Genomic DNA, 27,042 nt, shown 5'->3' with positions numbered 1-27,042 from the left:
TTCAGATCCTAGCAGCCATGCCTCTAACTCCAGTTCTGAGGGGGTCTGATGCCCTCCTGAAGACACACAAACACACATAAATAAAATAAATCCTTAAAGAAAATGAATGGCTCAACCAGGGTTGTGTCCCCAGACCTATATAAATGGTGTGTGCTAGTACACACCTGAATCCCAGACCTATATAAATGGTGTGTGCTAGTACACACCTGAATCCCAGACCTATATAAATGGTGTGTGCTAGTACACACCTGAATCCCAGAACTATATAAATGGTGTGTGCTAGTACACACCTGAATCCCAGACCTATATAAATGGTGTGTGCTAGTACACACCTGAATCCCAGAACTATATAAATGGTGCATGCTAGCACATACCTGAATCCCAGAATTATATAAATGGTGCATGCTAGCACGTACCTGAATCCCAGAACTAGATAATGGTTCAGTGCCTTTGTTTTGTTTTGTTTTTTTTTGAGACAGCGTTTCTCTGTGTAGCTTTGGTGCGTGTTCTGGAACTCACTCTGTAGACCAGACTGGCCTTGAACTCACAGAGATCACCTGTCTTTGCCTCCTGAGTGCTGGAATTAGCCACCACTGCCTGGCTAATTCAATGCTCTTAATCACTGAGCCATCTCTCCAGCCTTCATAAACTTCTTTAATTCAAACTTAACAAGGAGCTGGGTGGTGGTGGTGCATGCCTTTAATTCCAGCACTTGGGTGGCAGAGGCAGGTGGATCTCTGTGAGTTTGAAGCCAGCCTGATCTACAGATATACAGAGTGAGTTTCCAGGACAGCTATAACTACGTAATAGAGAGACCCTCTCTCAATAAAACAAAACAAAAACAAAACAAAACAAAAAAACCCCAAAACAACCTAACTGCTCTGTCTAACTCAGCAGAATATATACTTATTTTCCTGGCATCCCCAATGGTGCTGGCTTCTAGTTCCAGCAAACACACACACTCCCCTAACTTGGCATGGAGTGGATGTGGTTGGCACTCCCAAGGATTCCTGTAGGTTATGTGATCTCAGACTCTATGAACATTCAAGTACCTGACAGGTGGATAAGAGAGTTTATACATTCATTCTATGGGATTATAGATTTCCTTCACTTTGGTGGGGGTATTCAAGACAGGGTTTCTCAGGGTAGCTCTGGCTGTCCTAGAACCCTCTCTGTAGACCAGGCTGGCCTCAAACTCACAGAGATCCGCTTGCCTCTGCCTCCCAAGTGTTGGGGTTACAGGTGTGCACCACCGCCGCCCAGCTTTTCCTTTGCTATTTTTAGGCTGGAAAATTAGGGATACTGGGGCTTTTCCTCCCAACAGGCTTCATGTGAGGCCTCGTATGTCCACCAACAGGGGAGGCATGCTTGCACACAAGGCCATAGCGCTGGGTACAGTAATCGGTTTCTTCCTTCCTCACTGACCATCCCATTAACATTGGCTAACAGTCCCCTGACTGTTGAGAAAGAGGAAGCTACACTTGGGAAGAAGATTGTTTTGTACTTTATTTACAACAGAATGTAAGAAAAAGTAAGCTATCGACAATAATAAATAACGGGGGCGGGCGTAGACGACAGTACAGCCATAGAATGACACAGACGGATGTGCGTCCCTTCCGCTCGCTTTGCTCACAACTCTCTGTGTTCCAACACTTGGTCCTTCAGCGGTGGCAGTGGTATTTTGAGTTAAGTCAGCCAATCAAGATCTCAGCTCAAAAATGTAAACACTGAAATTACACTGGGAAGGACACATACATGGATATGTGTAACATGGATAACACGCCAACTCAAAAGAATCTCGTCTTTCCTTGGGGGACACAGAGAAACCTAAAGGGAGACTTGAAATTCTACAGACACCACTTCAGCTTGAAAAACAAGAAGGCGGGGAGGCTTATGGTGGGCATAACTGCGTGGAGTTGCAGTTAAGGGGTGCTGTCTCTAACGTCCTCTACGAATTCATCCTTTCACGGCATGACATCCCGCGAAGCTTGAGCAGTTAGACAGCAGACACGGACCGCTTTGTAGGTGGCGCACAGAAGAACCATAGCTGTCTTGCCTCTGTGTGTCAACACCACATGATGGTGTCTCACAAAGAATGAAGAACTTAACGTGGTTTATTTATGCCAATTTATAGCCCAGGCCAGGATTCTGTCATCTTTGCAGCCATGGCTCAGATGGCCTACTGTCATCTAGCCAGCTAGTCAGGTGACCGGCAAAGCATGGGGAACGGACGGAAACCATTTGGCTAGCTACTCTCCCTGGGATTATCTGCTCATACATGGAAAGTTTAGTCAACCCTATGCCAGCCTTTTTCACAAAGGAAATTTCCATCGACCTAAGCCAGCTGGCGGCCTGGGGTCTGTCACCTCTGAGCAGCGCAGAGATACCGAAGGAGGCGGTATTTGAAAGCACTCATAAACACGTTAGCCTGGAAATTTCATTCAAATGGGCTTTTATCAAGATGTCTCTTAGTTTGCAGTTCGTTATAGGCTGTGAAAATAAGCGACAAGATTACTTTTAGGGGTATCATGGAGAGTTTTGTATTTTATTCTTAAAATTATATCTATGGGTGTGTGTGTGTGTGTGTGTGTGTGTGTACGTGCCACTGTATATGTGGTGGTTAGAGGACAACTTATGAGAACTAGTTTTCTTTCATGTGTGACCTGGGGCTTGAACTCAGGGTGTCAGGCTTGGTGGCAAGTGCTTCGGCCCTCTGAGCCATTTTGACAGCCATTGCTTGTGTGTGTGTGTGTGTCCATTATGTGCTTGCGCTCATTCACCCGCAGTTGAGCTCACTTATTTCCACACCCCAGAACACGGCTGACGCATACCTGTAAATAAGTTAAAACAATTCCCCACATAGATGCGAAGACTTTACAAACAGACCCAGCAACAAAGTGGCAACTGACAAAGTCACAGCTTCTCCTCTCTCTCAGTTCTTCCTTTTGCCTTCTCTGACCGCAGCTCGAGAGGAAATGCTCTTCAGAGGCAGCTTCAGACAGACCTTATGCAATACAACACCGCAAAGCCTCCTCGATCCAGGAAAAGCCCAGACAAAGCGACAATGCTGTACCACACCTAGAGCACAGGGGTACTGCTTATCCGAAAGCCGCCTGGAGTAAAGACATGTATGGCCATTTTAGTAGCATCCACCAACATCAGAGATGAAGAGGGGGTAAACATAGGTATTATCCTATGGGTTACTTCCTTCAATTTGGCTACTGGAGACTTAGAATTGTGGTGCGCGACTCACTATACTGCATTTTGTATATGTATATATATATATGTACAGGTATAATACAGTTTTGGTGAACAAAGTTGGAGGTTTTCATATGGCAGACAGAGGCACTGAGTTAAGGACTCTATTTCCCCCCTCAGACATGCTTAATAAATTCAAGTTTCTGCTATTTTTTTTTTTGTCTTTCCAAATTTCCATCATGCAGCCATTCCGTTTCCGTCCTCACAAGAGTTATTCATGTTCTATGTACACATTCATGTTCTATGTACACATTCATTGCGGGCTTATATCCCACAGTAGCAGATTCATGTCAGGACAAAGTGAAAAGGTACTTGGAAAAATCAAGATTTAGAAAATATTGAAGTCATTTATGCTTTGTGATGACAGGATTAACTATTCAAAGCAGCTAATGAAACATTCAGACTCCCACCCCTTCCTTATTTGTGGCACAGGCAAACCACACGTAGGCAGAAAAACTGAACACACGCGTGCTGGTTAAGAATTACACTATCATAGGTTAGTGCTGCAATTGGTGTCAAAGGTGTTGGGCTGACTACAAAATAAAGAAAACTCACAAAAAGGGAATCAGAAAGTAGCTTTTCAAAGTGAACCAGATTGTTGACCTTGACAACAAACGCTGGCATTGAAAAGGGAACGTGGCATGGCATTAACACAGAACTTCGGTGCCCAATGGGCTAACCACGGCACGAAACCAATTTGTACTATACGAAAACCAATGTACCTACCCCAGCCCGATTTCAGCTTGCAAACGGGGAGCAGATACATATACTCTGTGTCTTCTGAAAGGGGAATTTTGCTTTTTAAAGCCAGACATTCTCACTGAGTACAGCTGCACGGAGAAGGAGCAAAGACTGATTGAGAAGGAGCAAAATTCTCACTGAGAAGTCCAAAGGGTTCGAGAAAAGATGGCGACTTTCCACAAGCGAGATTCATGCTTCTCTACCATGCAAGGAAGGGCACCCTACTACGGCACGGCCACCTTATGGGAAAGATAAACTGGTGTGCAGAGCTATTTGCAGTTTTCCTTTGAGTACTGGGCGCAACGTCCATCTACAGATAAAGAAATGATCTAGGCACACTAAGCACTCCGGTGCTGGGCTCAAGGGGCCAGCACCTGTGCCTTGGGAGGGGGTGTGGTCCCGAAGGACTCTGTGGAGTGCAGTGCACTCAAGACGGGGTGTGGCAGGGTCTATTGGCTGGAAGGGGGCACGGAAGGAGAATGCACTCCTTGGTCTGTTTTGTTTATTTTGGGATCTGTGTTGGGGGTCCCAGTCGGAAAGGACGGCTAGGACATGGGCTCTGGAGCTCCCCAGCGACCTCTTGCTCATCACTGACATTCTGCTTGCCTTCCCCGTGGGCTTAAAGGCAGTGAGGGGGAACAGTGACAGATTTCTTCCTGCCACTTTGACGAATGACCTTTGCCAGCTGTTGGCCTGGACTCTGATGTCCATTTCTAGGTCTCTCAGCAATGAGATCAGGACAAAGGGGGCATTTATGACCACACCTCTGTACGAATAGGAGTTGGTGATTCCACCATGGAGACAAGGTCTCCCAGGTGACTGTGTTTACTGGCTCCCCGAGACATGGCCAATTGCACTGTTTCCTTTTTGCAGGATTGGGGACAGAGCCCAGGGCTGTCTGCATGCTAGGCAAGAACTCTACCATTGAGCTACACGCCGGCCCCCAATATTTGGATTTTCTAAACCTGGTGATCGGCACCCCATTCCAGGTATGTCTGAACTAAGCACTAACTGGGTGGGGAGGATTCTTTTTCGCAAGGTTTGGACACCAGACCTTCTGACAGTAATTAAGCCCGGGTAACGTAGTCCACTCTGAACTTCCTCAAGTGGGAGATTGTCAATGAATTCTATTTAGTTCATTGAAATTTCTGAGAATTGTAATGGATGATGGCCACTCACAGGTCAAGCTTCGCTGGTACCCGAAGAGGAGATGTCTGTCTCACCTGGGGCTCTCAGTTTCCAGATCATTCCACATTATATCAGCTATGGTCACAGTCATCCAGGCAAGTCTAAAAATTTGAGAGGCCACCAGGGTACAAAAGGGGAAATTACTAAGAGACGGGAACAGATGGGATCTTTATTAAATTTTATGAAAAGGTATAAAGAAGTCATTGTTAATTGCACTTGGAGCCTCTAGAAATTGGTCATTAAAATTTTCAAACATTTGAGGAGTTGATTAGGCCCCAAATCCTGAGTCAGACTAATCAAAACAGGACTATTGATAACGACTGGCATTCAAGTATTGGTGGTCAGCAGCCCAAAATCTAACGATTAGGCGTGTGACACCTGAGAGTGTTTTCTTTTTTGTTGTTGAGAATTTCATGTTTGATGGGAGGAAACTGACTTCATAATTTTACCACATCTTACAAAAACGAAAACAAAACAAAATAACAACAACAAAACCGGCTTCACGGTTTTTCATCCATTCACCTGTTTACCATTGAGGCCCACGTCAGACTCGTCAGGGCCCCCAAACAAAGCTTCCTTCCTGGCCCACACAGAACTCTATAGATGCTGTGGGGTTTTTGATTGTTTTTGATTCAGGGTCTCATATAACCCAGGTTAGCCTCAATTTTTTTTATATAACTGAGGTTAACCCTGATCTTCTGATCCTCTCGTCTAGCAAACCACGCCGGGGATGGAACATAGGGCTTCATGCAAGCTCCTGCAGCCCTTACTGGCTAAGTTCTGTCCTCAGCCCCCTCCTGTTTTATTTTTCCTAGTCTTACAACTCATGTTCACTATGACGCTGTGTGGCACACGTAGGGGTTCTTGCTATCTGTTAAAATATTTAACCACATGCACACTCTGAGATCAAAGGACATATCTGAGTGACGAGGCAGACCCTTCCTCTATCAGAGAATTCTTAAAAAAAAAAAAAAGCCTCAAATGAAAATATAAAATCCAATGGGATGTTCACATGAAGTTACTCTGACTTGGGCCGACATGGCTTTTCAGAAGAGTGGACACCAGGTAAATTCAGGGTGGTTTTTTTCTCGGGATCCGGAAGTGTGAGTGTCTCTGGAGCAGATTTTTTCCGGGGCCGGTCTTTGGGAATGGACAGGAATTCTGGCGCATCTGTGGAAAGAGGGGTGGACGGGGCGCTGGATGGGGCGCTGCGCACTGAGGAAGGCAGCAGGGCAATGCTGGAGATCGAAATGGCGGGTGGGAAAACGCCGATTTTCTTGTTGGTGGCTTCCTGAGTGGCGCGTTCGAATTCTCGCACTTCGTCCATTGTCATGTCTTCAAAGGGAAAAGCAGAGAGGACAAGAAACAGTTACCAAGCAGACGTGCACATGGGTTCACTGCTAAGTCTGGGGACTGTACCGTGAAGGAGACCCCCTACCCATCACAAGCCCGAACTGGTTTTGAAAAACTAAGCCCTCATTCCCCACCCCCACTGCACCCCCTCACCTCTGTTACTGAAAAGAATATTTCTTTTTTTTTTTTTTTGGATATCAATTCAAGGATTTTCAAATGACTCTTCAGTTAGTATTTGGAAATTACTGAAATACATTTTCTTTATTATTTGCTGTGGGTGTGTGCGTGGTGGGGTGGATGAATGAGGATCGGAAGACCGCTTTCAGGAGTCAGTTCTTCCGCTATTGGAAGTCACTGGATTGAACTCAGGTTGGCAGCCTTGGCAGCGGTAGCTACCTTTACTCAGCAAGCCATCTCATCAGTCCGATTAGTAGACTCCAAAAATGTGTGTGTGTGTGTGTGTGTACGTGCACACACACACCTGCGGGTACACAAAAAAGCCAAAAGAGGGCACCATTACTTTTCCCTCTTCCTTTGATGCAGTCTTTCCCAGAAGCTGCAGTTTACATTTTCTACCCCCTGTATCCTCCAATTTCTACCCCCACCCCCTTGAACTAGAGCTGCAAGCTTTGCAGGTTGCCTAGATTGTTACCTGGATGCCAGGATCTGAATTTCAGCCCAGCACAAGAGCTCTTTATTGCTGAGTCATCTCCAGCCACCTCAGTGAGTATTTTAAGTATTCCAAGTCAGGATTTAATGAGGGAGTGCAGAACCAGATCTAGTAAATGTGTGGAAGGTGTGTGTGTGTGCACCTGCCCGTGAGTGTGTGAGGCTGTATGGGGCTTTTGTTAGCCTGAGTCACACCCTCCATACAAAGGTCATTAAAGCAATCAGTGACCTTGACAACATTCTTCTCAAGTTTAGATTGCCAAAGAACCAGATAGCTTTAGAGGACAAATTCAGGCCAAATCTCTGAACTCAGCATTTTATCCTCAGAACACTTTTTGCACTCTGAAGGTCACAGAGTTGTTATTGCGATTCAACAATAAATGCTGATAATTGCTCCCCAAAAAAGGAAAATAAAATCACCCTCAAGGTTTGAAAGCAAAAAGAGAATAAAAAGAAGGGATCATCTAAAGAGTGAGGTGTGGGGGGGACACGACATAGTTTGGTATCCAACAGCTAAGTCAGCAGTGCCTTCCTCGTGTTTTAGGTGTTGGGTTTTTAAATATATGCTTAAAGTTTTTATTGTTTGGGGCTGGAGAGATGACTCAGAAATTAAGAGCACACACTGTTCTTCCAGAGGGCCAGAGTTCAGTTCCCAGCACCCACATCAGGTGCCTCACAACCACCTGTAACTAATATTGAGGGAGGGCGTGTGGAGGTTAGAGGACTTTTGGGAGTTGGTTTTTGCCTTCCAGCCTATGGGTCCCAGAGTCAAACTCAGGTTACCAGGCTAGGTGGCAAACACCTCTGCTCACAGAGACATCTTGGGCCCTTGTCGTCGTTACTATGAATTAAGTCTGGCTGTTCCTGGCATCCTTTGGTGATGTTCACTTACTAGGAGCAGAGAAGACGGGTAACTGGGACTATCAAAACGAGCCTGGAGTGAAGGCTTGACCTTGGAGTAGAGTGGAGCCCGTGAGCTCTTTATCCACTTTGGCTCATGTAGGTTCATTCTTTCTGGTCCTTGGGGGTTCAGACTTCCTGAATGATAATGCACATCTCAACAACATGCCTTAGAAATACGGACACGTGGCATGAATCGAAATAACACAAAGCTACTCATTAGATGTCCTTGTGTTGCTGAGGATCAAACCCAGGGCCCCCGGGTGCCAGGCAGGAGCTCTACCACTGAGCGACCACTGGGTTGTACAACGTCATTTTTAGCTTTAAGAGACAGGGTTTCTCTGTGTGGCCTGAGCGGGCCTGGAACTCATTCTGTCGATCAGGCTGGCCTTAAACTTAGAGATGAGCTGGCCCCTGCCTCCCAAGTACTGGGATTAAAGGCGTGTGCCAACATGCCGGGCTCAAAAAACATTTTTCATGAAATTAAATCTGTAATCATTTCCTTATGAAATTATTAAAATTTCCTGAAAGGGAAATGTTTTTTACAAAGATCAAGAAATTACAACTGTGTTGACATGATGCAAAATTTATATTATTTTAAGAAAAATTATATCTGTAAACTTACTACTTTTAAATGAATAAAAGAGATTAAAGTTCTTTAAAAGCAGCATTCACTTGGAAATAAAACTGGGACTTTACAAAAAATTTTAGTGCAATCAGAATATATCTTTACACTAATAAATTACTTGATTAACAAGTGGCAGAAAACATTGTGATACTATATGTATCCAGCAGGGGGCAGAAACAACACAGAGTACAGAATTTGTTTTTTTTTTTTTTTTAAACTCAGAGGATCTTCATTGGAGGCTTTGTCAATGAGACTGTCTTTTTTTTTATTGCTGTGTTTATGGATGCTAATTTTGCTTACTTCCAACTTTGTTCATGTTCAGGGTGAAAATTTAAATTCCATTTTAGCAGCCATGAAGGTTATTATTTTTAGACAGGCCCTTGGGTAGCTCAGGCTGTCCTCTGCCTCACTATGTAGCGGAGGATGACTGTGGATTTCTGATCCCCCTGCCTCTACCTTCCCAATGCTGGATTGCAGGTGTGTGACGCTAGCCCCACTTTATGCGTTGTTGGGGACAGACGGAGCCCAGGGTTTTGTGTATGACTGGCACGCTGCCAGATGAGCTACACCCTAGCCCCCTAGGTGGTTTTATCACTATTTATAATTTTTAAAATTTTTTTAGTTTTAAACTTAAGTGTGTGTGTGTGTGTGTGTGTGTGTGTGTGTGTGTGTGTGCGTGTGCGCACGTGAAAGTCAAAGGGCAACTTCTTGGCGCCATTTCTCTCTTTCCACAGTTACACGGGTTCTGGCAATCAAACTGTCGCTAGGCTTGTATGGCAAGGGCCTTTCCCTGCTGAGCCATCTTGCTGGCCCATCCATGCAGATTTTATTTGTGGTGCAAACAGTCTCTCTACTTTAACCATCCAATGAAACAGTAAGATCGTGAAAAATAAACGATCCCCGATTCCATGAAATTCCAAAGAGAGAGAGCAATCTCACACGACAGCCATTGTGCTGAGATCACGGCAACAATGGGGGGTTTGCAGCCAGAGACTACGTGGGCCGCCTTTCTGGATTATCACCTTCTCCTGCACAATAAGATGGCTTAGTGCTAATAATGATGAATTAAAACAGAAAGGAACTCATGCAAAGCCCCTAGCTGTAAGCTTCCCCCCCCACCCCCCGCCATCCTGAGACAGAGTTTCACACTGTAGCTCAGGCTGGCCTCCAACTCCAGGCAATCTTCCTGCCTCAGCTCTCAGCCACCACACCGGGCTTAGACCCTGGAAATAGTGGTACTCAGCGCCCTTCAGGCTTCCCTCGTCCCTCCCTCCCCTGTAGCTTTCTTTGTCTGGTTCTGTTTATAGTGAGCAACGTTCAGAGTAGTTGATGGGCACTGTTTGACATTCCCAAGAGAAAAGGTAATCAAAAGTAACGGAAAATTCGGGACCGGTTTCCTTAAGGAACATTCCTATCTTTAGAACAGGAAAAGGCGTGGTGGTGAGGCATCTGACCAAATCAGAGCAAACCTTCGGCAAATCATGCCCCGACGCTTTTCTGCAAAACCCAGAGCATGCAATAGGGAGGAGGCAGGTCTGGGGTGCTCTCAGGCTCACGGGTGGTCACATGCATCTAATGCCGTGCACTAGTCTGGCGAGACACAGTCAAAAGACATGCTTCAAACATTTCCAAAATGTTACCAAAAAGTCTCCGCAATTCTAAAGCCTTTGTCACAACAGCCACTTCTTAAGTTCTGTGATTATAGTCTCATTTTTTTAAAAAAAAGATTTATCACGTATTTATTTATTTACTTATTTCGTGTGTGTGTGTGTGTGTGTGTGTGTGGGTACACGTGTGCATGTGTGCATGCAGTAGTGCCTGCCGAGGACAGAAGAGGGCATTTGATACTCTGGACCTGGAGTTGCAGCCAGTTGTGAACCACTAGACATGGGTGCTGGGAACTGAACCAGGGTCCTCTGAAAGGGCAGCAAGGGCTCTGAGCCATCTCCCTAGAGCAGTGGTTCTCAACCTTCCTAACGCTGTGACCCTTTAATACAGTTCCACATGGTGTGGTCACCCCAGCCATAAAATTATTTGTGTTGCTGCTTCATAACTGTAATGTTGATACTGTTATGAATTGTAATGTAAATATCTTAACTTTTGAATGGTCTTGGGCGACCTTATGAAAGGATCATTTGGCCCCCAAAGGGGTCGTGATCCACAGGTTGAGAAACACTGCTCTAGACCCTACATTCTCATTTCCTAAAAGGTAAAACAGAGGTACCAGCCATGTAATAACTACGTTCTTGAATTTTAAAGTGTCTCATAAATATTATCCCAGGGCCTGGGCACGGCAGACACAAGAACTCAAGACGTTCTCAGAGAGATCGCAGCTCTGGCTGAGACCCCTATGGTTTAGTGATTAATCCTTTGTTATCTACACCTCCTCCTCATTAGCTTGACTGACTGAGAGATAACTTACATTTAAATTCTGGTGTATACCATGCCGTCAGTTCTCATTAACCAAGGCTGTCTGTCAATCACCTAGGGCTCTCTAAGGCTTTTGTTAAATCCCAGGCCCTACCTACTACACAGCATTCCTGAATCCCAGCTTGTCCCCTGGTCACCCTGCCACCCCTCGACACATGTGTGTGCATGGACTGCAGCTTAGTCTTGAGAGTAGCCTAGATTAAACTGATTGAGAAAAACAGCCCGGAAGAGTTGTAGAAAGCCTTTCAAAGTCTAAGAAACCAGCCCTCCCTGGAGCTCAAGAGTTAACTATGTCTTGAAAAGCCTGGCATCTTCTCTACTTTACATCCGACAGGCACTGTCAATCCTATGCTGCTTTATGACTGGTGCAGGTCATCTCACGGCTCCACCAAATGTTTCCACTCTCTGAGTCCTGGGTTTTATGAGCAGGTTAGCCATGAAGTTAAGCTACTTGAAAGAATGGAAAGATCTGGAAGACACGGGTGACTGACACAGCCCACTCAAAGACGCAGCGGGCATCTTTACCCACTCAGGGGACAAGGCTGTGTTTTCCCAGGAGGCTGGGGAGCCAGCATTTTTAGGGTCTGACAGATGGGTTTCCGGGTCTGTTTCGCACAGCGTGGGCAACTCGCTTTGAACAGTCTACATACACTGGTCTGCGCATGGCCCTCTATGTCATCCACAGTGGAGGAGTGCTGATTGCAAACTTTTATGTTGGTTTGTTCATGCATGTTTTTCTCGTATTCCCGAACATCATCCATTGTCATATCTGAAAGAAGTCAAGACGTGGGCAACTTCCGTTATTAAATACAAACTTTAATCGGGGCACTTTAGGGAGAGACAGTAGCTCAGCAGTCGCCAAACGGGTCTTAAAAAAACTAACTTTATGGGGCAAATCATAAAGTTAGGTAAACCAGCCACAGAGGGAGTGAGGGCAAGGAAGTTTAGAGTGGAAACCATTTTGGGGCGCCTCTCGGAAAGTGAGCTGAGTGGGTGAAAGTGTTAGCGAGTGGGCTGTGCGTAGCCTGAGATCTCCTAAAGTTGTGTTAGAAGATCCCTTTCAGGGACAGAGGGGCAGGTGTCTTTGATTTAATACTTACCTTCGGACAGAACTTTCCAGAGAGATCTAAGGCATTGCATTAGTGCATATGACAGAGCAAGGGTACTTTCATTGCTATGGCAGGAGACAAGCTGTGGAGGGGAGACCCCAGGGCACTCACGGGCGGGCGTGAGATTCGGTTACACTTCTCACGCAGATGCACTTTTGCACAGAATAGGAGGGACCCGAGAGTATGGGTCTTTGAGACTAGTCTAACAGCTTGGGAATGGCTGACACTATTCCACCCACATTGGTCTATAAATACAATCGCGCACAACACCACGTTTGGCTAGACTCTACAGCTTCTCAGTACTTCAGGGTAATGAGCTCTTCATAATGGCTTTCAGCAGAAGACAGGTTTGTGACAGTTTCTTATTGTGACAATGGTGGGAAGGTGCTCTACTGGCATCTCTCTAGGAAGGGGGAAGTCAGAGATGCTGTAGAACAGTCCATCTGCCAGGATCTGACTCCAAATGTCAATAAAGATCGGGTTGAGAAATCCTCTCTTATTTTCGCAGTCTTGGCACTTGGGAGGCCAGAGGCTTGTGGCTTCGAGGCCAGCCTGAACTACAGGAGACCTTATCTTTGTTGCAAAACAAACAAGCAAACAAGCAAAAAAAGAACAACAACAAAAAAAAACAAAGAAAAAGAGAAGGCCAAGAAATCTCCTCTTTTAACAAGTGAAATGCATAAAATTGATATTTTATTGGTCTCACTTTAAACATTCCCTTTGTCTTCCTCCCCACTCCCCACTGTCTTGTTTTTCTGCAGTATTTATCAGCTATTTTCCCAGTCCGGCAACAACGTCTTGGTGGAAGGAATTTCACTTCATGCCTCTTTACCAACCAAGAAAGTTTGCAAAAGGAAAAAAAAAGAACCACAAAGAGAACAACAATTGCATCACCTACCACTCTATCTCTGATTGGCTTAGTGGGGATTTGCAGTGTGCTTCCCAGCTGGAGTTTTTTCCTAAGTATCTTCTGTGGCCTGATGTCTTTTTTTTTTTTTTTTATCAATCCAAGTGTCATGTGAGCTCTCTTTGCTTCCAAAGGGCAGACCTGCCAGAGCTCATGATTTAATTCAGTGTGGTCTGGGCCCGGGTGGAGCATGGCTCAAAATCTAGGCCTGGGCCGTTTTATTGAGCTGATGCTGTCCTTCCCACCCCTCTGGAACCACCCATCAGAAATGCTGTCCACAGCAATGGAAGTATTGAGAAGGCTAAGCGGCAGGCTGGTCAAGCAAGAACATGCTTTTCTTTTAGAAAACAGGTTATTGACAAGCAATAAAAGGATGCTGCTTTAGGCTGAAGACAGAGGGGCCTTAATCAATAATAACACATTCCACAAGACCAAACCCCACGATTTCAATAACTGATTATTAGTAGTTCTTAAACACAAACATACCTGGAAATGAATACAAAAAGGTCCCATTCAATTACGAGTTTAAAATTGAAAGCGGTTTCTCTGTGCACATGTCATTAGCCACTTAATTGGGGAAACGAAACTCGGGGAAGGCCAGAGTTTACTGTTTTTCACTTTGCTGAATCCCCACAAAAAAAATCACTCTTTATCTGCAATTAGCTCACTGTGAAGGGAGGGACTGAGCCCAGGGTAGACTCTGGACTTCCAGAGCTGTCTCGGTTTAGCGGGGTCAGACAGAAGTTAGATCAGCGGTGATCAGGCTCTTGTTCATGGCGGGAAGCTGAAAACAACTCAAGGGATTGATGGTGCCAACCAAGGCCAAAAAGAAAAAAACAAAAACAAAAACAAAAACAAAAAAAACAAACCAAACCAAAACGAGGCAGATGAAAACTTAATCCTGGTAGGAAAGGTCTTGATATATTTAGAAAGATCGAAAGCATCTATTTCTTTTTTTTTTTTTTTTCTCCTCTCTGTCTGTCTCTGTTTTGTTTTTGCTTTTCAAGACAGGGTTTCTTTGTGAAGCTTTGGAGTCTGTCCCGGAACTTGCTCTGTAGACTGGGCTGACCTCGAACTCACAGAGACCCTCCTACTTTTGCTGGGATTAAAGGCATGTGCTGTCACCACCTAGTTCTCTCTGGTTTCTTTCCATGGGGTTTCTCTGTGTAGCCCTGGCTGGAACTCACTCTGTAGACTATAGGCTGGCCTTGAACACAGAGAGGATCCTCCGGCTTCTGTCTCCCGAGTGGGAGTGCTGGGATTAAAGGCACGTGCTACAGCTGCCAGGCCTGAAAGCACCTATTTTTAATTTCTGTCTCCCAACCTCCACTTCTACCCCGCCTCCCGAGACAGGATCTCATGTAGCCCAGACATCAAACTCTCTGTACCCTAGGACCCCGACCTCCTGATTCTTCTGTCTCCACTTTGCAAGGGCTGGGTGATGCTGGGGCTTCCTGCTAGGCAAGCTACTAACTAAGGAGACTCTCTTTACATCTTGAAGTAGTCTCCACACACCACAAACACACATGAACATGAGGGAAATGTGTCAGTCCTCCTTGGTAATTTATGGAAATGCTAATTAGGTGAAAAAGTGCCAGTTTGGATTACCTGGCTAAATGTGCTGTTTTTGCAATGGCTATTACCTCAAAATCCATACACAAATCAATTTTTTAGAAAGTTCAATTGTATTTGCCCAATGACAAAACATACTTCCAAAGACAATTCATCCTTGTCACTGATTGATTTTTCAACGATATGAGTAACTTCTAGCAATTTAGTTCAGAGCTTTGCCAGAAACAAATGCTTTCTGAGATTATCAGCCAAACTTCTAAAAGTTTTTTTAAGCATGTGTATGTATGTATGTATGGTTGTATGCATGTATGTTTGTGTATGTGTATGTATGTATGCATGTATGTGTGTTTGTGTATGTGTGTATGTGTGTGTGCACATGCACACTCCATATTGCACATGTGTAGTAAGAGGACAACTTGTAGGAGTCTGTTCTTGTTCTCTCTTTCTACCACGTGGGTCCTGGGTATTGAACACAGGTCGTTAGGCTTAGAGGCAAACACCTTTACTATTGAGCCATTGGGCTGGCTCTCAGACAAATTCTAAATGCAAGAAAGCCTATGCCAATCACTTTTCAAATGAACTCTTAGACCTCTGGCTGTCCTGGAACTCCCTCTGTAGACCTTGAATTCACATCTGCCTGCCTCTTTCTCCTGAGTGCTGGGATTAAAGGTTTGCTTGCTATGTTTTTAGATAGGGTCTCTTGTAGCTGAGGCTGGCCTTGAACTCCTAGATGTCCTGCCTCCACCTCTCAAATATTGGAATTATAGGTGTGTACCACAAGGCTCAATATTATCACTATTATTCTATAAACTTTTGAGATAGGGTCTTATTTGGCATAGGATGACCTTGAACTTCATAGGTAGCTGAGGATGACCTTGAACTCCTAATCCTCCGGCCTCATCTCTTGAATACTGGGATTACTGTTCTGCGTACTGTTTATGCAGCACTGGGGATTGAACTCAGGGCATCACACATGCTAGACAAGTATTCTACCAAGTAAGCTACATCACCAGGCCCATTTTAGTGTGTGTGTGTTTGTGTGTGTGTGTGTGCTTTCTTGAGAACAAGGTCTTTCCTTGTAGCTCTGCCTGTCCTGGAACCTCATCTATAGACTAGGCTGGCCTGGAACTCATAGAAATCCACCTTCATCTGCATTATTGCATTATTTGGTATGCTACCATATCTGGCTTCCTTTGTGCGTATGCCTGTGGAGACCAGAAGATGTCCTTAGATCCCAGGAGCTCCTGGTGTTTGTGAGCTGCCTGACATGGGTGCTGGGAACCAAAGTCAAGTTCTCTACAAGAGCAGCAAACGCTCTTAACTCTCAACTATTTCTCTAGTCACCGAATAGAATGTCTAAAAACTATTATTTATTAATTCGGTCATTCAGATAATGCCAGGGTTACGCTACGTAAAAATATGAATCCAAGGTGAGATAGCAGGCAAAGTTGTTTGCCACCAAGAGCCCGATGACCAGAGTTCAAATCCCAGGACCCATGGTGAAAGGAGGAAACTAACTTCTGATCTTGTCCTCTGACCTTCACACACACTTTATACCATGTATGAATCCAAACAGTCCTGAATTACAGGAGGAAAGTCTTTAATTCCTTATGACTTTTTTGGCCAGTCCTTTGGCCTCTGGAGATAGCCATGGTAAGACACTGAAAGATGCTTATTTCAGGAAGTTGTAACTATGTTATCTCTCTCTCTCTCTCTCTCTCTCTCTCTCTCTCTCTCTCTCTCTCACACACACACACACACACACACACACACACACACAGAATTTTAACTGCATTTGCGGGTGCCTCTGGCTTACATGGCCCTATATTATCTCTCCACTTCCAGGCTCCTAGGTCAAAACAGAGATGACTGCTTTATCATTCTGGGGCAAAATTGAAGTCAAAAAAACAAGTCCTTGGGTCTCGGAAGATCTACTGGACTGGACACTTTTCTGGTTCTAGCAAAATGGTGGCCGCCCATCTGCAAGACTCAGTTTTAAATTCTCTTTGCTATTATTGTTGTTTTTGAGACAAGATCTCATTGCATATCCTAGGCTAACTTAGAACTCACTATGGAGCCCAGGCTAGCCTGGGACTCATGATCATATCTCAGCCTCCTGAGTGCAGGGATTGTAGACATGTACAATTAGGTCTAGCAGGGAATTAAAACAAACAAACAAACAAACCTCATTGAAACAATTATAACCTAACATATGCTCCCTGCCACAACACACACTTTTTACAAAAAACTCAAGGGCTTCCACTCTCTCTGTATTGAAATCAGCCAGTTCTGAAGACTTGGTGCATACCCTTCCCTAAGACCTAGAATGGCAACTGACAGCTGTGGTTTGGTTTTCCTTTTAAAATTTAATTGAATTTTACTTAGGTGGATGCTTTGCTTGCACATACGTCTGTGCGCCACGGGCTTGGTGCCCGCAGAGGTCGGAAGAGGGCGTGAGAGTCCCTGGACCTGGAGTTAAGGTTGGCTGTGAATCACCATGTAGGTGGCAGGGACTGAACGGGTCCTCTGCCATCACTCCAGCCTCTCCTTTGTTGTGGGGACACGGGGACTTGCTATGTAGCCTTTGTTGGCCGGGAACTCCCTGAGACTCCGGCCTCAGACTCGTGACAACACTCCTGCCTCTGCTTCCCAAGGGCGGAGTCACAGATGTTGGTGCCACTACACCCATTTATTTAAGGGGAGCATGTGCTGGAATGTAGGCAGGCAAAGGGTTTACAGGCTCCTTCGAAAGTGATGTGAACTATCGAGTTCTCTTCCTAGAAAAATGAACACAGACATACTCAGGTGCTCGGGCGTGGATTTCAGGAAACCCAGGGCCCATGGGTGCTGCAGCTGTGGTAGACTCACACTGTGCTCACAGATCCACCTGAGCTTGTGTGTTTCTCCTTGTCAGTCTTCTCTGGGGACTCTGGTTGACTTCGAAGTGATTTCATAAGACCGTTTCATCTACCAGCCAGAACTCAGCCTCCCACATACTTTTTGGGGGACGAGTCAGGTTTTCAAAGACAATCGTGAGGTGCCCCTCCGTCACAGGGTCCCTGTGGCAATCTTCAGTGTGTCTCTCTGAAAATACTGTCAGATTTGAGGAACAAATCCGTGCTTTTTGTGAAGCCGGGCTGGCTATTTTTATCCACCTCCCCTCTCACCCCATCTCCCAAAATGTGCTGTGGCTGGGCTGATTAGTGTTCTAGTCACGCAGAGAGGCTCAAGGCTCGCAGATAAAGACCAATCAGGGCTTTGGGAAGCAAACGCAACTCCTCCAACATGGACATGCTGATACTTTACAATGAACATGAGCAGAATCAAATCTGCTTAGGGAAATCGTTTCGTGACTCCCAAGAATGCCGAAGAGATGTGGAAATAAATCCTTGGGCGAGGAAAGATCACCATCCTTGGCAATGTCTTTTCTCCACTCAGAATTAAGCACTGGAGACGGGGAGTCTAATTTGTAAGTGAGAGTGAGGCAGCCAGGGTGGCCCTGGATGGTGCTCATGGATGAACAGTGTGTACCGCAGACATACCGTTCAGGAGGTGGCTGGTGCCCAAACCAAGCCCCAACAGTATAGCACCTGCCGAGTCTGCCGGAAGTGGGACCCTTTCCAAATACGGCTGTTTAAAGGGGAGGGGGTACTTATTTCTTCTCATTCTTCTGAGGCACCAGAACTTAGCGGCTGGCACTGAAGATGCCTTCGATTCTTCCAGCCTATTCTATTTGGAATGAATTATTTAAGCTGTCCTTGCAAGCCAGTCTGGCTTACATCCCAGGCTGTGAGCCAACAGTTCAGAGCCACCTGGAGGGCTAGGGGCTTGAGAATGCTCATCTCTAACAAACGCCCAGGAGATGCGGGAGGTTGCAGCTCCAGGGACTGAAAGTGGCTCCAGAGGAGGCTTCATTGCGTGGGACCTTGTCCATGTTTTACTAAGGAAGGCCTCGCAGACTGTGCAAGACCAAAGGGAAAAAAAGCAACCCCAGGTACCCCAGCTGCAGGGTTATCCTGGTTTGGACTTTGCCTTGGTAATAACACACCCACCTATCTGAAAGGCCCATAGTTCCCTGTACGACCTCGAGTCAGTAAGAGGCCGAGGAGACATTCCATGGCAGGGTCTGTTTCTATTAATTTAATTTCCTGAGAGTCTGTGTCAGGTAATGAAGGAGCCACTGTGTTCCAGGCCAGCAGCTCAGCTGGGCTGTTGAGGTCTGCAAAGAGTTTACACCAAATTGACGGTGTGGTTCTCGGACCCCTTGCTGCCCGAAAAGGCTGCCGCTTGTTTTGGTTGGGACTGGGAGTGTGGACACAGGGGGTGGAGACCACTCTGGGGTGGACAGGCACCCGGATGGTCTTCATCTACCGAACCCTATGCCTTCCAACCACAACTCAGCCTCCAAGGGGGTTTTGTGATCAATAGCCTCCTTGAGCTGTTAACTGCCTTCCTCTAACTCATCCTCAGTAAATAGGAATCCTTAAAGACCTTCGAGCTGGAGCGCCTGTGTTTCATCTCATATATTAGTCTAGCTTCAGGCTCTTGCAATAACCTGAGAATTCTAAAGGAACCTTGCACATGCTAGGCAAATCTCTCTCTCTCACTCACTTAATTAAATGCCCTTAAGGCATCACGTCCTTGTTGCAGGCTTAGCAGAGATGGAAAGAACCACGTCCACCTTCCATCTCTCTTTACTGGACACTCATTCTCATTTTGGTTGGCTGTCAATCTTTTTATTTTTCATTAAAAAAAACCCCAAAACCTTCTCTTTTTATTATTATTGTTTATGTATGCATAATGTCATGGTATTTGTGCAGAAGTTAGTGGACAACTTTGTGGAGTCAATTCTCTCCTTTCACTTTTTTTTTTTTGTTTTGTTTTCTTAAGACAGAGTTTCTCTGTGGCTTTGGAACCTGTCCTGGAGCTAGCTGTTACAGACCAGGCTGGCCTCGAACTCACAGAGATGCGCCCGCCTCTGCCTCCCGAGTGCTGGGATTAAAGGCGTGCGCCACCACCGCCCGGCTCTCCTTCCACCTTTAACATAGGCTCTGGGGATTGAACTCAGGGCATCAGTTTGGCAGCGAATGCCTGTACCGGCTGAGCTATCTTGCCGGCCCCAAACCCTACTTTTTGACATCTTGGCTCCTTGAGCAGAGTCCAGTCCTCCCTTTTAAATGTGCTTTTCTGAAAAGTCCTCAGTAGCATTCTGGTGTTAGAGAAACCTAGCTGACAGCTCTGCTTCCTGGCCATCAAGGTGGCAGATTCTGGGTCCTCCAGGTACCTGTCCTTTGGTTAAACATCTGATCAGTGCAGGCCTAGCCTTGCAATATTTCCTAGGAATGGCAATAAGGGAACCATGAGCTCTGAGACAGACACATCAAGAGAGGTTAGGCATTATGTTGTCTTTCTTTTTTTTTCCTTCCTTCCTTCCTTCCTTCCTCCCTCCCCCACCCTCCCTTCCTTCTCTCTGTGTGTGTTATGTGTGTGTGTGTGTGGGGGATGGGTATTGAGAAAGGGTCTGTATTCCCTCTGAGACTTGCTTCCCAGTGAACAAAACCCCAAAATAACAACAAAATAAAAACACCCAGAAAAATTTAAGGACCAGAGAAAAGAATCCCAGAATCCTCTCCATTCCCTTGTTCCATAAAAGGCAGGACTTGGGGAAATCTTCCTGACAGCGTAGCACATGAAAAACGTCCTGGGGGTGTGTGACACAGGACTCTGAGCTGTGATGGCAGTGGGACAAACCAGGACGATGCACGTACTTGTCAGCTCGTGCAGATCTGGGAGAGCGGAAACAGAAAACTGAACAAATCGACTCTACAGCCCAGAGGACCACACCTTTAAAACAGCACCGAGAAGCAGCTGCCGGCATGAATGACTAACACTGCCCCTACCCGTTCTGTCCAATGTAGCCTTTCTCTTAAAGATGGGGTTGGGGAGGGGGGTTAGCTGATAATGTGGGAACTGAGGGCATGGGTAGAAGAAGGGTGAAGAAAGTTCAAAATACAATCTAGGTTATACCCAGGAGGAATAATGTGACTTAGGACAATAGACAAAGTCATCTCTATCCTAAGTCACCGGTTGGGCGTGCTTGCTTCTATTTATAGCCAAGGACACAAGCCACCTGATGACCGATTCGGGGAAAGCAGAGAACTCATGTCCATCCAACCACTAGCCTGAGCATCCGGGGTTGGGGGATGGGGAGGAGGTTGTCCATTCATCATGGCACCAAGAGAACCTTGTTTTCATTTACTGACAATGTGCAGAACTTGTTTAAAATCTTTGAATGACATTAAAGAAAAGCAAACCCAAACCCAAACCCAAAAGCCTAAGTCTCCATCTGCGCTTGACTTCTTAGAGAACCTGTATATGTCTGATGAGGGACTGTTCCAAGTGTTCCCTGCATCAAGGGACCGTTACTCAATAAGATGCTTCCGATAACGTTAAAGTTTGGGATACATTAGGATGGGTTTGAAATCCATCCCACAGAGAGCAACAGAGCCCTGTGAATACAGTCGATGAGCACCAAGCAAGTCAAGGTCCTTCTTGGTCGATAGTTCTGTGGTTATTTCAGACCAAGCTTCTATAATTACATCTCTATTGGGCTCACCAGACAGAGGTATTTCCAATACAGGAAGCACTGACCTGCCCTCCGTTGCTGTCCTTCTAGGTTACACTTGAAGCTGGGTGTACTAAAAACCGAGTCAATGTATTACGAAACTGTCCTCCAAGTTATTCTGGGTCATCTGACTTACCGTACCACTCATCGACCCACGCAAAGGCCTGTCTGTGTCCAATCAGCAGGATGTCTCGGACCACCTGAAGAGGAAGAGGAGGAGGTTGAGATAATACCAGCTAAGATCAAGGCTGTCTGGGTGGGGGATGAGGGGCTGGAGACATGGCCCAGGGGGTCAAGCACGGGCTGTGTAAGCATGAGGACCTGAGTTTGTATCTTAGCACCTAGGCTGGCTGACTGAACAATAAACTCTGGAAGATTGGCTGTCTCTGCCCTCCAGAGGTGGAGTGATAGGCAGGTGTAGTCTGAACTCAGGTTCTCATACCTGCATAGCCTGTAATTGTTCCTGAGGGGAAAACTGGGATTGAAGGCCAAAGAAGAGCCTACGTGCGCACGTGTGCACACACATATTGTATATACTGTTTGTGGGCATGTGTAGTACAACACATGTGCTTTTATTTCATGGGGCCCCTTTTCATTCTGCATAAATATGCTTGCGTGTGACTGCATTCACGAGTGTCTGTACATGTGAAAGGCCATGTGCTGATGCTGGAAGCTGTCTTCTATTGCTATGCAATTTATTTAAACTTTTTTATATTAACTTTGTGTGTGTGGGACGGCATATATGTGATAGTTGGAGGTCACCTTGCAGAAGCTACTTCTCTCCTTCCCCCATATGGGTTTTGAGGACTGAACTCATGTCAGCAAGCTTGGTGGTAAGTGCCTTACCCATTGAACCATCTTGCCAGGCCCCATCTTATTTTTTGAGACAGGGTCTCTCATTAGACCTGGAAACCACTAATTGGCTAGACTGGTTGAATAATAAGACTCCAAGGGTTCCCCGTCTCGCCTGCCCCAGGGCTAGCTAGTGTTATTATATATGCATATGCTAGCTAGTGTATTATACATACATATGCATTACCATGCCTAGCTTTAATGTCGGTGCTGGGGCAGCAAGCACTTTACCTCTCGAGCCATCTCCTCGGCCCATAAATATTCCTAATTACATTTCTTGGAAATTCACAGGCTGCCTCCAGCACTCCTTTTCTTTTTGCCGAACAAACCCAGTGATTGTCAGAAACTTCTCCTGGAAGGCTGAAGTGTGTTTCGATAAGCAAAGGGTTTTAATTGGGTGGATGTGCAGGAACAAGGGAAGCAATGAAGTGTTTATGCCTCTAGGCCTCTGGGTATGTGGTGGGGTCCTTTTACGATTTGGATGTGGAGCTATGTAATGAATCTAAGAAATACCATGCAGCCATACACACTCGAGTGCTGACTCTGTCAAATTCATAGAAATCAAAGGACCAGCATGAAGGCGCTTGTAAACCCACCCTATCATAGGAAGCACAACACAGCTGTGGCTGGCAGTAAGGCTTCAATAATGTGTTAATGGCTGGCTTTTGAATACCCCCCCCACACACACACACTGTGAATAGAGTCTTAAAAAACAAAGGTGTTTAGAACCCCCCCTTCAGGCCATGTAAATATCCCCTCATTAGCAGAGCAGGTGTGTTGAGGGTAGGGATTTATACCACTTCAGTTAGTTTGGAATTGGGCAAGGGAGTAGAGTACCTATGACCAAAGCATCACAGGTATCTTAAAGAAATGCCTTCTCGGAACTAGCCAAAGGCATCATGGAGGAAACAAAGTAAGCTCTGGGTGATTTAAAGATGATTCACAAGAGGAAATAAGATGCATGACCACTATAATGAGTCTCTAGTTAAAGGGGATGATTTTGGAAAAACAAAACCAACAGGAGGGAGGGAAGGAGGCAAGCATGCTGGCGCACACTTGTAATTCCAACACTCGGGCACTGGAGGCCAGCCTTGGCTGCACAGTGAGTTTGAGGCCAGGCTGGGCTGTATGAGACCCTCCTTTGGAAGAATAAAACAGGAGCTGGAGAGTTGGCTCAGTGGTTAGGAGCACTTGTTGCTCTGGCTTAGGAGCTGGGTTGGATTCTCAGCACTCATATGGCAGCTGACAGCCAGCTATTGCTCTTCTGACCTTGGTGGACGGACACCAGGCGTACTTGTGGTATCCATCCATCCATCCATGCAGGCAAAACAGTCAAATACATAAATAGACAATTTTTTTTAAAAGAACAAAAGTAAAAGGAGAGAAAATGAGGGAAGGAGAGGGAAGGAAAGGCGGGGAGAGAATCTAAGTAAGAACGAGAGGATGATGCAGACATGGATTTAGGCTGCAGCCTATTTACTCTGGGTTGTCTTCCTGCTCAATGCCCAAGCTCAGTACACAGAAACAGGAGGGCTCTGCATGGTGGATTAGGATTGTCACCTCGACAGCCCGGAACTGAAGAGTTCAAGAATAAGAAAATAAAAACGTAGATTCCAGAAATAGGAACGTAGAAATAAAGAAATCTAAAGTTGTAAGCCTAGGAGAATGAGCACAGACTGTCAGCAGCTTTCTCAGCAGCTTGAGGATGAACTATTAACAGTGCGTCATTTCGCTTTACAACCATAGCTCTGTTTACAAGGCCAAAGCATCTCTCTGCAAACTGAGAGCTAGCCTACGGACTTGAGCTGAGTTGACTTTTAGAAAATAGATTTATGACCTCTGGGTTATGCATTATCCCTGCTATGTGAAACTGGCAGCATCAAAGGGGAGAGCACAGGGCTTCAGTAAACATCACCTGAAGTTACCAAGAAAGACAATAGATTAAGTGTAAACTCTAGTTTAACTAAAAAACTCTGTTAATGGAGACTGTAAAGTAAGGCAATCTGTATCTGAGTTTACCTTGAAATTGTAAAGACCTAATGCTTGGTGCCACTACTATAAAAGATAGGTTAGAAACCGACTTCTGCCACAGTCTAACCGGACCCCCCCCCCCCAAAAAAAAATAAACCTCTGGCTGTGGTCTCAGCTAGCTATAAGCTTTTTGTGTTCCCTGGAGAGTTCTTATTTTATTTTTTCCTGGATTCTGGTTTCCGGAATAAAGTTTGCTTCTGGTTTATTAAACTTTGGTGGTCTGTCCCCATCTTTGCATGATTCCCCTGGACCCAACAAAATTACCTGGAAAGGGCGCCTTAATGAGGAACTACCCTGGTTAGGATGACCTATGCTCCTGCCTGTGAAGGATTCTTCTTTTTATTAAGGCAGGGTCTCACTAAGTAGCCCTGCCTGGCCTGCAATGTGCTATATAGACAAGGCTGGGCTTAAACTCACAGAAATCTGCATGTCTTTGTCTTCCAAAGGCTGCAATTAAAGGTGTCCACCACCATGCCCTGCGTGCAGGATTTTTATTAACTGCTTTAATTGCTGTGGGGGAGACCTGCCTATCGTGGGTGGCACCATTCCTTAGGTTTAAGTTCTGAACTGTGTGAGAGTAGAGGAAGTGAGCTGATCAACAGCCATGCGTGCATTTATTTATCTCAGCTCTTGACTGTGGCCATGAGGTGACCAGTTCATGTTCCTGTGATTTCCTCACATTGATGGACTGCAACCGGAATTGTAAATGAAAATAAAAACAAACCCCTCTCTCGGCCAGGTTTCCTGTGGTCAGGATGTTTTCTCACATCAACAGAAACACAACTAGGGTAGCCTTTGGCCTTGACTGCTCTGCACCTCACCCCATTCCCTCTTCTGGTGGGTGGGATGTGTGTGGAGCACAGCAAAGAACTACATGATTTTCATGCACAGAGGGGCATGTTATTGTATGGACTGCTAAGCTAAACCAGCATGAATGTTGGAAAGGTATCTTGACTTCAGAATTTGGGTCTAAGAATATGATGCTTTAAAAAGAGGTTCTTCTTTTGTTTTCACAGAAGATGGGAACCTGTGGATTGCCTCCAGGCAAATATGGTTTCATGGACCAAGGCCTCCTGAAAGGTTGCTGTGAACAGCCTCAAAAACTTCGCTCAACTGCTGACTGAGATGAACCTAGCACACAGGATACACCATGAAAGTCCTGATTAACACCACCCCCATACAGCATGAAGCAGTTTGGAGGAAAGAAAACTATGCCCATATTCCCAAATATTGTTTATAAATGTTCTTTTACATTTAAAGGGGGATATGATATAAATATGAATAATTTACATAGGTATGGATCTTGGTTTATTGATATAGATAAGAGCAATCTTGTTATATGTATATTTCTGCTCTTGATTAAGGTATTGTGATTGTATAGTTCATTTTAAAATGTAATGTATAATTAAGAAATATAGGTTAATAGATAATCATCTATAATAGTCAATATCTATAACAGATAATCATCTATATTTGTAGTCATATTAGTTAGATTTTTCTAGATGTGCATAGATGTATTTCAGATAGTTGGCATTCTCCATATCTTTCAAAGACTACAGAATATGGCATTTAAAAATGTTTTAAAAATTTAGGACTTTTCATGACAGTGAGACATATCTACTCCTGGCAGCACCAAGCTACTTCAAGAGGAAGATGGGCATCGAAGAGGCTCCTTATGGAGTTGGTTAGCCATTTGGGCAAGAAACTGCTCTTGCCTGGACTGCTTCACTGAACATGCAGTACCCACAGAGAGATGACTGCTGAACTTGCCTAAAGATGAGATGGTCCTTTGGGGTTCCTGCTTCAGGAAAGAGTCTGTGAGACATTCTGCAGGACACAGAAGAAAGTGACTAAAAACTGCCAATACAGGTGGAACTGTCTTTGAAATTTCCTGCTTCATGGAAACATCTGCTGGATACTATGGGCCTGAAGGCCAAAGATGGATGCCCCAATGGTACAGAAAAACTTTGGGTAACTATCCAGGCAGCAAGATGTCTCTGTCATTTCTAGAGTTTTGGAAGTTGCTTACAATGCACTTCCTGTTTACTTAGGTAATATTATATCCTTCTGGAGTCTTTGATGGAATTGAAGAATTTATAGTTATACTTCTCCTTAGTTATGATAAAAGATAAAGTAAATGTAAGTATTATAACTGTAATTCTTATTTGATACCTGTTTTGTTATATGTAATTTTACTATGTTAAAGTTAAAGCCTTCCTTTTTGTTTAAACAGATAAGGAAAAATGGTGTAGGAGGCCCTTCTGTTTATGTGTTGTTTTTATTGGTTAATGAATAAAGAAACTGCCTTGGCCTTGTTGATAGGGTAGAACTTAAGTAGAAGGAGAAAACAGAACTGAATGCTGGGAGGAAGAAGGGCAGAGTCAGGGAAGCCATGGATCCTCTGCCTGAGATGGACACCGGTTAGAATCTTGCCAGTTGCCAGTAAGCCGCAGCCACATGGTGATACACAGATTAATGGAGATGGGTTAAACTGATATGTAAGAGTTAGCCAATATGAAGTTAGTTAGAGCTAATGGCCAAGTGTTTTAATTAATACAGTTTCTGTGTGGTTATTCCAGGGCTAAGTTGGCAGGGCGTCCAGAAAGAACAAGCAGGCCCTCTTCTCCCAACAACACGGGGCTGCACGCATACCAGGCAAATATCTGTCAACAGGGCCATATCCCAGCTTCTGTGACACTGGGAATTACTTTTGCATTTGTTTTAAAAATGTATTTTATCTTTACGTTATTTACTTATTTGGTCTTTTTAAAAAATGTGT

The 27,042-nt window shown here is 45.1% G+C and overlaps 1 protein-coding gene and 1 long non-coding RNA gene across 2 annotated transcripts in view; one reads left to right on the top strand and one right to left on the bottom strand.

The window, feature by feature from the left end:
• Positions 1-1,481: 1,481 nt before the first annotated feature.
• The window catches only part of Pitpnc1 (phosphatidylinositol transfer protein cytoplasmic 1), a 270,776-nt gene continuing 245,215 nt past the window's right edge, over positions 1,482-27,042 (bottom strand). The window contains exons 8-11 of the mRNA XM_085695972.2: positions 21,517-21,580; positions 11,697-11,936; positions 11,222-11,227; positions 1,482-6,522 (exon numbers count right to left, since the gene is read on the bottom strand). Coding sequence (XP_085552098.1) covers positions 6,206-6,522; positions 11,222-11,227; positions 11,697-11,936; positions 21,517-21,580 — 627 coding nt within the window. The 3' untranslated portion in view covers positions 1,482-6,205. The remainder of the gene's footprint in view (positions 6,523-11,221; positions 11,228-11,696; positions 11,937-21,516; positions 21,581-27,042) is intronic.
• Positions 4,851-26,579, top strand: LOC146893328 (uncharacterized). The gene is made up of 3 exons (XR_015003863.2): positions 4,851-4,988; positions 21,432-21,600; positions 25,280-26,579. It is a non-coding gene; the product is annotated as an uncharacterized LOC146893328 (long non-coding RNA).

Source organism: Myodes glareolus, chromosome 9 (assembly GCF_982192425.1).
Source record: "Myodes glareolus chromosome 9, mMyoGla1.1, whole genome shotgun sequence".
NCBI lineage: Eukaryota > Metazoa > Chordata > Mammalia > Rodentia > Cricetidae > Myodes > Myodes glareolus.
This window is presented reverse-complemented; position numbering and strand designations above follow the sequence as displayed.